Source organism: Chaetura pelagica, unplaced genomic scaffold (assembly GCF_000747805.2).
Source record: "Chaetura pelagica isolate M959 unplaced genomic scaffold, ChaPel_1.0 scaffold143, whole genome shotgun sequence".
In the NCBI taxonomy this organism is placed as follows: Eukaryota; Metazoa; Chordata; class Aves; order Apodiformes; family Apodidae; genus Chaetura; species Chaetura pelagica.
In genome coordinates, this window is record NW_009952701.1 from 1,257,525 (window position 1) to 1,267,749 (window position 10,225).

Consider the following 10,225-nt stretch of genomic DNA (forward strand, 5'->3'; position numbering starts at 1 on the left):
CTGCTCTGGTTTGCAGTGTTCCTGGGGTGTAGGGGAAGGGATCCTCGGGAGAGAACTGGAAGCCAGGAGCTCTGAAGAGGGCAGCTATGAAAGTTTTCCCAAGTGTAGAATCCCTTTAATGTCTCTCCTAGCTTTTTCCTGGATTTGCTGTGTGCTGCAGTGTCTCAGTGGGAATGGAAGAGGAGGCCTTGGCCTGGAGCTACCTCTTAGATCTGTTGCAGGGGGAAGTTTGGGCTCTCTTTTTCTTTTTTTGGCTTGTAAAATTGTGCATTTGCTGGAGTTCTCCTTCCCCCTTCCTTCTGTGCTCCTTCTCTAAGCTGGAACAGGAGCATTTCCCCCTTATGCTGTATGGATGAAAGCTGGGGGCTGCCTTGGGTACCCCTCTTTCAACCCTGCCCCTCCAAACCCTGTGCTGCTTCCAAACACCTCACCTGCTGGCCCAGCAACAGCCTGCCAGGCCTCCTTGCCTCTCCATGCTGGCTGCCAGCCCTTCCCAGAGTGGGAGAGGACGAGGCACTTGCTCGGAGGGGTTTGCAATCTAGGTTAGGTAGGAAATGATTGCAGTGACATCAGGGAAGAGGGTGGGAGGCAGCCCTGCAGATGCTGAGTGGCTGAGGTTGCCTCTCCGTGCAAGGTACGTGCGCCTGATGCTGCTGCTGTGTTTGTAGCAAATAATGCTGGGCTGGCATGGGAATGTGGGTCACTGCTGGAGGAACTCCTCGAGGAAGAGGGAGCTGCTCGTGCTGTGCTTGGAGGAGAATGTATGTTACTGAGGGATGTTTGGTGGTGGGGGGGGAGATTTGGCTGCAGGAACTGCTCCAACTTGTACGTAGCAGCTCTGTGCTGTGTGAGCGGGTGCCCGGGGGGTGGCTCTGGCCTCAGGGTTGGGGTGAAATGGTGCTTGAGGAGGGAGGGCTGGGGTGCAGTGGGTTGTGTTCCTGGTGTGCAGCTGTCGTACCATGTCAGGGAAGTCTTAGGTTTGCTTGCTGATGCTTTCTGTGGCCCTGGCCATGCCTGGAGCATCCTTGCTGCCCCAGCAGGCACACGGGGGTGCAGCTGGGCATGGATAACCAGGGATTCCAGCGTATTTTCGTGACCTATTTCTGATGCTGTTGCTCAGTGTGTGTGTGTGCTCGGGAAATCTTTGTGCTTTGGGGGGGTAGGGCTTGTTAATGATAAGGAAAAGCCCGTTGGACTGTTCAGGAGATTTAAAGCAGAAGCTAATCTGGCTTTGAAGGTGAGCATGGGAAGGTGGCTCTGAGCCTGATATGGGACGGGGAGAGACTTACCCTAAAAATGTGCCTGGTACTTCAGTGCAGAAAGAGACTCTTGCCTCAGAGCAGGTACATTTAGTGAAATAGCTTTGTTGGAAAATGCTGTCCTTGGTCAGCAAGGACTTGTTGAGTAGCTTCACTTCCAGCAAAGACACACTGGAGTAGAATGGGGCTTGTGGAGGGAAGCATGGAGGGGCTGCCAGGCTCTGGCTCTGGAAGAGCTGAGCAGCCTTTGCTCAGCAGCAATGATCCTGCCTACTTGTGGGGACCTTGCTAAAACAACCTTGTCTAAGCCCATGTCAAGAACTCGTCCTGCTTCCTGAGCTGCCACCAGGGACCTCCAAGCCAGGTGGATATGTTTCTGTGGCTTGTCTGTGTGCTTCCCAAGATGCCCACAGGTTTGGAGCAGGAGCAAGAAGTTAAACAGCATGGGCTTGGTTGGGTAGCTCTGGGGAGTGGGAGCCCTCATTCCTCATTTACTGCTGCCACTTGCAGCTTGGGACTTCTTCCATAGATGCCTGTGTGCCCTGGTCATCCTCTGTGCTCATCTCCCTGGTACTGAATCTTGTGTGAGTGTTGGCTGTTCTGAGACAGCAGGGCTGATGTCCTTCTGTGACCATGCTGTCTGGCCAGCCAGTCTAGCAGCCTGTGGGACAAACACAGCCCTGAGGCAGGCATTGGATGACCTTCAGCAGACCTTGGTGAGCCAGGGAGGGTCAGACTGTCAGGGAAATAAGGGCTATGCCCAGTGGGAGGAGATGGGGGTTGATCCATCTTGGTGCTGCCTGCATGCTGCCCTTGCTGGTGGGTGCCTGTTGGGACAAGCTCTCCTACCTGCTGTAGAGCAAAGTGTTGGACAAGGTCAGGGTCTCAGACCAACCTGGTGTTCTCAGGTCACTCACTGAGTTGTTTGTGTTTCTTTAAATTCCTGCTTTCTCCTTCCTGTCTCTTCAGAAACTCTAAAACCACAGCCTGGTTATTGGTTCCTCATCAGACCACAAAGTCATAGAATGCCAGGCTGGGAGGGATCTCAAGGATCATCTTGTATAACCTTTCTAAGCAGGAACACAGTTTAGAAGAGACAACACTCTATCTTGTCAAGCTAAGTCTTAAATGTATCTACTGTTGGGGAATCTACTACCACTTCCTCCCTTGGGAGATGATTCCAAAGTTTTGGGCCTGGTTTGGTGGCTCTCTGGAGTGTGCAGGTGCTGATTCTAAGACCTGTGTAGGAAGGGCTCTGCAAATGAGCTTGTGTTTACTTCAAACTTTGATGTTGTCCTACAAACCCCTTGCCCAGGGAGATGGGCTCTAGCTGCCAAGTTCTTGGTCTGTAGAAGATGTATTCCAGGATGATAATTTGCTCATGTCTACAACAGGCACTATGTTCTTGTGAGTGTTTTGACTCTTTCTCGTTCCCTCCAATAGCAAAACTGGGACTAGTAAAAACTGGTCTTGGAATATTTTTATCTACAGCTAAGCTAAACAAAGGACTCCTCTGTCAGGTTGCACTTCTCAGGCTTTTCTCTTGCTCAGCCTGTGCCAGGAGGAGCAGGCTCAGAACTTTCTTCTTCTGCAAAGGGAGAGGTGATGATGATGGGTGGTGGCAACTGCCTGCACAGCTGAGCAGCAGGGATGCTCCGTGGTGGGAATCCCAGCTCCTGGCTGCACGTCCCTGCTGCAATGTGTGTGTGCTGGCTCACCTCCTGCAGGGCCCTGAAAGCTTTCATTCATCTCCTTCGTTACGTGCCGGGGCCTGAATGAAAGGGGCAGTGGATGTGCCAAGTGCATGACGTATCCCAGCACAGCATAATCCTTGTGAGCACTCTCCTTGTCCCTCCTGGGGATCCAGGGGTGGCTCAGAGAGGCTGGATGGTAGAGCTTCAGCCTGAGTCCCCTCTGCAGTGGGGTGGGGTGTCTGTCCTGTGGTGCCCACCCCAGTCCTGTGAGCTATTGAGGGCTCCTTGCTGGGGTGGGAGAGGAGCTGTCCTGGTTCCTATAATTTCCTGGTTATTTTGGTATGTGGGTGGGAGGGGGAGGAGGGCTGCTGTGGAGAGAAGAGCAAGGTCAGTGAAGAACAAATGTGCCTCTGTGCCCTTGTGATCGCGCCGCCAGCTGATCGGCCCCCTGCTCCAACTTCCCCTCACAGAGCTCATCAAGCACGGCCGGGAGAGGATAGAACAAACCATCAAGGCCTCCGGCTCCAGGCTCTGCTCGTAGTGAGTATGAAAGCCTCCCCGTGGGAGTGGGAGCCCTTTAAAAGCTCAGCCTGATAATCCCTGCCCTGGCTGAGCGGTGAATGGAGCTGGCTGGCACCGGCCAGATGTGGGCAGTCCCTGGGGACAGCTGCCAGCACCCGCTGCCACCAGCATCTCCTGCCATGCTCGGCCTGGCTGCAGAGCAGGGGGGCTCTGGGATGGCCCTGGTGATACCTGGGGGTGGAAAGGGGGAGCACCCACAGGTGAGATTTGGGGGAGGCTGGTGGGATCTTTGGGCGGTCTTTCTGGAAAGGGTTTGGGCGGTATGGGAGCTTTCAGGGTCTCCCTGTGATGTAGAAGAGTTTGGTGGAGAGGGGGAATGGGCAAAGCCCTCTGGGCACAGAGCTTTTCTCCTTTATTTTTGCTGTCATCTTTTTAATACTGGCTTTTGCAAGGAGTGTGGGGAAACCCTTAAAACTCAAGGGAGAAATCCCTGAGGTTCATCAATCACTCCCCAGTGATGCTTGAGCAGGATGGTTCTGGACCAACAGGTGTTGTTCAAGTACAGCTTCTCCACTGGGTAGACAAGACCCCTATGCTTTATTTAATACCTCTGCTTACTGACCCTGCCCTGGCTGCCATGACCAGCCCCCCTTCCCTGCAATTCCCACCACTCAAAACTGCTCTGGTCTGTGCCAGCCTGAAAGAACAGCCTCCAGCTACTGCCAGCCTGGATGGCAAGTGGTGGTTGGACCCAGCTGGACCCTCCTGGTTGCCCTGCAGGGACACTCCTTGAGTTTCCAGGCTGGGTGTTGAGGCATCCTGGTGTGGTGGGGTCTGGTCACAGATGCTGGGTGACTGCTGGGGCTGTGCTGGTCTTCAGGTGGCAAGACCCTGAGCAGTTGCTGCCATCACAAATCAAGGGCTAATTGTGACACTTAATGTGCTTGTGTCTGAGTCACTTGTGCACCCAGTAAGCTTCCCCCATCTCCTGTCAGCATGGATCCATTGTCCCCTGCCTCCCATCCCCTGGGAATAGCAGTGCTACCAAGGGGGCAGCTGGGGAGCTCAGCTGAGGCCCCCTGTGACAGAGGAGTCACATACTGGGCTCTGCACTGGTCACTGGCAGGTTAATGGTGTCAGGCTGCTTCTCTTGGATTTTGTTTTCAATGCTGGGTTCTTCTTTTCCCAAGTGCTGAACGAGTTGCCCTCTTAATGGATCGTTCTCGGAGCCCGGACAAAAGCACCCAGGTGAGATCATGGCTCTGGGACAGCAGGTCTGCAGCTTTGGGGCAGGAAGGGCTGGTGCCTGTAGGAGAAAGGCAAAGAGGAGAGCCTGTGTCAGCCCCTGGGAGCCTGACTCCTGCCTTGTCCCTCTGAGTGAGGCTGGGTGGGGAAAAACAGAGGCACCATGTAGCCTTTTGAACAGGGCATAATGCTTCCAGAATCTGTGGAGGGGAAGATTCCTAGGGAGATGGTGTCAATATATGTACCCCTGGGACATTGGGGAAGAGGGCTGAGCACCTCTGTGGTGCTGGGTGTGCGTAATGGTCCTTCCAAGGCTCCAGACTTGGCATCTTTGGAGGTTGATGGGAGTGGGCAGAGGGCTTCAGGGTCTGGGAGAGGGGATGCTGATGTCCTGCTGCAGGAGCACTCCTGTCTCAGAGCTGTGCCCAGCTCTTGCCTAGCAGATGTGATGGGAAGTGTCTTGTCTCAGTGCTGCAGTGGGAAACTGAGCCATGCAGTGCCTTTCTTCTGTGGCAGCACAGTAGGTCTTGAATGCCTCAGCTCAGGAGACAAACAGTTCCTTGGTACTCCTTGTGTGAATATGGGATGAGGTTCTAGCTTAGAACAGCCTCTAGCTGTACTATTGCTCTGTTTTCCCTTTCCTCACCACTGTTTTCCAAGTCAGCCACAGTGTCTTTTCCTGATAGGTGCTTCTCAAGGGGATACTGTTCTGAGGAAGAGAGAGCACAACATACAGTGAGGTCCTAGTGACTAATGTTATTGTTCTCCTCCCTAGCCTCCAACACCAACTGACAACATCAACCTTGGACCTTCTGCTAACCCAAAGTAAGCTCCCTGCAAAAGCCAGGTAGGGTGTGGAGCAAGCAGTGGAGATCTGCCAGGGGAATGCAGTTTGTTCCTGTCTTGCATGGGTGGTGTCTGCAGAAGTCCTAACAATTACACATGTATCACCAGTGTACCAGCTTTCAAGACATTCAGCTGTAGCAGGGCCCTGTGATCACAATCATATTCTTTGCTGTCAATGTCTGCAGCCCCTGTCCCACCTCTCTTGAGAGGTAGTGAGGGGAGATCCTCCTCATAACTGCTGACTACCTTTCTCTCTAGAAATGGGGATAAACTGGTCCGTAGCACCCCTGTAAAAGTGCTACTTGGTCATAAGCTTTCACCTGCTCAGCAGGTGGGTTGCTGAAGGATTGCTTATCTTCTGCTGGGTGCACCCACCCGGGGTGTGCATCCCCTGCTTGCTGACAGCTGGGTGCGAGGGTCGCCCGTCCAGTGCCCTTTCATCCCTTGCACAAACACTCGTGCTTCCAAAAGGAACTCTGCTTTGGTGGCAGTGTTGCTGTTGTTTGTTTCTCTCCTAGAAACATTAACTTGTTTTATTCTTGCCCAACAGTGCCAAGCCAACAGACTTTGACTTCCTGAAGGTTATTGGCAAAGGAAGCTTTGGAAAAGTAAGTGGATTTGTTCAGGTGGGCTGTGGCTCTTTAGAGGCAGCTTGGAAAGAGACTTCCCTGCTGAAGGAGTTTCTAGCTTTGTCCTTTGCTTGCACCTCTCCTCAGGAGCTTGGCCTGAGTGGGAATGAGGCCAGATGAGAACTGAGACAGGGTTTTCATAGTTCATTCTTAATTTGTGCTGTCCTGCAGCCTCTCCAAGGACAGAACTGTGAGGTGTTTCTTGCTCAGGGTGGTGATGGTGAAGAGCAGTGCTTGATTGAAAACAAGCCCCAGACTTGTCCAGCTAGCAAAAGATCTCTAGACAAATCTGTACTTCATGGAATAGCAAGGATCCATTTAAAAAGGCACTATCCCCAAGTGCTCCAGAATTATTTTCTACTGGGTGTGCAAGAGATGTATGTGGAGACCTCATGTGTCTTTTCCTGGCCATGAGACAATGCTGCAAAGTCAGTGGGCTGGAGCTTCATCTTTAAAACTTTGTACCTGACCCTCTGAAGCTGCACTCTGTGTATCATCACTCAAGAGTGTTGAGCTAATGAGGAAACACTAACCAAGTGGCAGAGGTGAGCCTGAAACCTGTGACCAGGGCCTTCTGTTGCAGGTTCTCCTGGCCAAACGCAAGTGTGATGGGACTTTTTATGCTGTGAAAGTCTTGCATAAGAAAACCATCTTAAAGAAAAAAGAGGTATGTCTGCTCTCCCTGGCTGCTTCTGCCAACAGTGGTCAGTGTATGAGCAACTGTGGTAATGTAACTGAGGTGTCTTGTGGCTGAGTGAGCATTGGTGTAGAGAAGTCACATGTTTGACATTGATTTTCTGGTGCCATGGGAAAGTGGGGAAGAACTGAGATTAATCAGATTAGAGAGAGTGGTTCCCTTTCTGGGGCTGGAGATGACCTCTTATGAGTCACAGCTCCTGCTTGTTTTCAAAACAGCAGTGAGCCTGTGTCAGACAGGACTGGTTCCCTCCCTGAAAGTCTAACTCCTTGCCTGCTTCTTGACAGCAAAACCACATCATGGCAGAGCGCAACGTGCTCCTGAAAAATGTCAAGCACCCCTTCCTGGTGGGACTCCATTACTCCTTCCAGACCTCAGAGAAGCTTTACTTTGTGCTTGACTATGTAAATGGGGGAGAGGTGAGTGCACATACAGGCTTTATTTGAATCCTTTGTGTGGTCCTTCCCTAACATGCTGTGTTATTGCCTAAAACTCTTCTGGTCAGGAGATAATGGTGTTGAAGGATAATGATGCCTTGACTTGCTGGCAAGGACCAGCTAGGAGTAGCTGGTGAGATCTTTAACAGGTAAATTGAGTGAAGGTCATGGTGGGTATGACCTATGCCAGCTGACTCCCAAGGCAAAGACACAGGAAAATGTGCTAGGGGCATTTTAAAATCCTATAGGGAACATGGGAAATGCTGCTGAACTTTAGCCAAAACCCACTTGTGGGCCAGCACTGGATTCCAGTCTGGGTAATTCCATTGCAGACTTCTTTTATTGTCCTGGAGAAACTCCTCTTTCTACAGTGGTCTTTTCCTGTGCTACCAAAAACTGGCTGAGAGAAACTGTTAACATGGATGTCTTGTCCAAGTCTAATTTATAGGAGATGTCAGCAGGTTCAGCTCTGTCCAGGTACCTCTCTTTATTGCCATACTACTGCTATAATTGGCTTGTGGGCTGTGGAAAGCTTAACCTAGAGCAGCAGATGACCAGTTATTTGACAATAAACCAAGTGAGATGGTGATATAAAAGGAAGACAAATCAAGCAATTTCTGGAAAAGTGTTTAGATTGCTTAAAGTAACTTGGTTTAGGCTTATTTGGTGCTGCTCATGTCTCTGAAAATTGGTTTTAACTAAAGCAGCTGGATTTCAGGCTTGTTCCAGATAACCTCCAGCTATTTAGAGAAGAAATGATCAGCCTTATGATCTGTTTCTAGCTCTTCTTCCACTTGCAAAGGGAACGTTGCTTCCGTGAGCCCCGGGCCCGGTTCTATGCTGCAGAAGTTGCTAGTGCCATTGGGTACCTGCATTCCTTAAACATCATCTACAGGTAAGGCACAAGTCCTGCCCAGCCAGGATAGGTGCAGAGCTGGGGAGAGGGCAAAAAAAGTCTCCTGGGGCCATGCAAAATGCAGGACTGGAGTAGCTGAAGACTCTCCTACCCCAGATAGGGAGCTGCTGCCATTGTACCCTGCAGGAGGGGTACTGCAGAGGACCTTGTGGGCAATAAATGGAAGGAGAATGGTTGAGTGGAAAGATCTAAAATAAACCTGGCCCAAAAAGGAAACTGCCTCTTGGTCCCAATTTACCCACAGATGCAGGGACATGCAGGCTAATACATGATCCTGTATGACAGCAGCCTTTCCATGCTTGCATCCCTGGTATGTTGATACCCAACAGGGATAGGAATTGCACTTTGGGAAGATCTTGGTGAGCTGGGTTGGGAAGTTTTGTTAGGGGCTGTTCTTAGTTGATGCTGTTTCAGTACAGTATTCTTTTAACTATCTGGCCAAATCTGCTCAAGCTGTACTTTTTGTCTTGCAGGGACTTAAAACCTGAGAACATCCTCCTGGATTGTCAGGTATGTTCACAGCTCATGCTGCCTTCCTCCTGGCTTGAAAAGCATCAGGACTGTAAACAGAGGACTATTGTTCTGCAAGCTGGGCTGTACCTCAGCTCTGGCATGGATTTCTGCCTGTGTGCACCACTCTGCTTTGGTGCAGATCCTATGAGAGGGAGTGAGCCTGTCCTCTGCAGGGCTGAACACTTGGGGCCCTCCCAGCTCTTTCCCAAAAGCTGGGACCTGACTTGAGGGTGGGGATCAGGGATGTTAAGAACAAGTCACTGCTGCTGCTCTGGTGGTGACTTCTATATAACTGGCTCTGGGATAAATCAGACAGAGCACAGCAGGGCTGGATCTCTTCAAAGCTATGCAGTTGTAAACAAATTTTTAAAAATGACCTGGGCTCTACTTTCTCTATAGGCTCCTGCACTTGTACTCTAGGATGTCCAGAAGGTGAGGGAGGGGAAGCAGATCAGCAGTGGGGAGCTAAAACATATGTGAGATGTCATGTGAAGGCTAATGTTTTGAAATCCTGTCTCCTCTCTAGAAAGTGTGGGCCAAACTGAAATGTCCCTCTTCTTTTAGGGGCACATAGTACTGACAGACTTTGGACTCTGCAAAGAAGGAATGGAGCAAGAGGAGACAACTTCTACTTTTTGTGGCACCCCCGAGGTATGGCATGTGTAGGTGTTTCACTGTGACCTGGGGTCTGAAAACCTGCAGAGACTTGTTGCTCTGGGTCTGACTTGCGTGGGTGCTCAGCAACCCAAAATATGGGCTCTGAATTAGACCTTCTTGAGTGATGTGGGGTTGTCAGCCTGGAGCTGGGGTTCAGATAAGGCCTTGCTTACTCTGTAGAGACAGTCTTACCTATAACAGCTGATTAATGCTCCAAATTTGCTGTGCTACATGGGACAGAGATCCCTGCACTTGGAAATGGTCAGTCTGGTGACACTGGGGCTGCTCCAAGTGGCTGTTGAGACAACCTTGACCCTGGGAGCCCATGAGCCAGCCTGGGAGCAGGCTGTTTGCTTGCTCTGATTACCCTGGAGCTGCAGAACAGGGAGCCTGCTGGTACTAACACACACAGGACCTTGCTGTGCTCTTCTATGTGTCCTTGGTATTCAGGAGCTCCAAAACATCCTGCACAGAGGAGAAGACCAGGCTCTCCTCAGGAGAGTGTGAACACTGCTCAGAGGGGAGGGAATGCCTGTTCTCCAGTGCACCTCAAATAGGTTTTGCTAAAATCTATTTCCACTTTGGCTTCTTGGAGGCTTTTTCCTTGCTGCTTACTGAACTAGGAATTTTAGTAGCCCTTTGCAATACACCTGTCTTGCTGCCCTTCTTCAGGTAGCTTGAGGAAGGGTGTGTAAACAAGACAGTTTTCAGTATTAAAGCTCAGCAGAAGTGGGCAGGGATTTCCTGGTGGCAGCCCTTGGCTTTCAGCAGGGACCCACTTGTGCAATAGTACAGCATGAACCAAGCAGG

General features: G+C 51.1%; 1 protein-coding gene across 1 annotated transcript in view; it reads left to right on the forward strand.

The window, feature by feature from the left end:
* Positions 1-4,687: 4,687 nt before the first annotated feature.
* The window catches only part of SGK2 (serum/glucocorticoid regulated kinase 2), a 7,742-nt gene continuing 2,204 nt past the window's right edge, over positions 4,688-10,225 (forward strand). Inside the window, exons 1-8 of the mRNA XM_009994052.1 lie at positions 4,688-4,723; positions 5,496-5,545; positions 6,117-6,174; positions 6,779-6,862; positions 7,180-7,311; positions 8,112-8,224; positions 8,719-8,755; positions 9,323-9,409. Coding sequence (XP_009992354.1) covers positions 4,688-4,723; positions 5,496-5,545; positions 6,117-6,174; positions 6,779-6,862; positions 7,180-7,311; positions 8,112-8,224; positions 8,719-8,755; positions 9,323-9,409 — 597 coding nt within the window. The remainder of the gene's footprint in view (positions 4,724-5,495; positions 5,546-6,116; positions 6,175-6,778; positions 6,863-7,179; positions 7,312-8,111; positions 8,225-8,718; positions 8,756-9,322; positions 9,410-10,225) is intronic.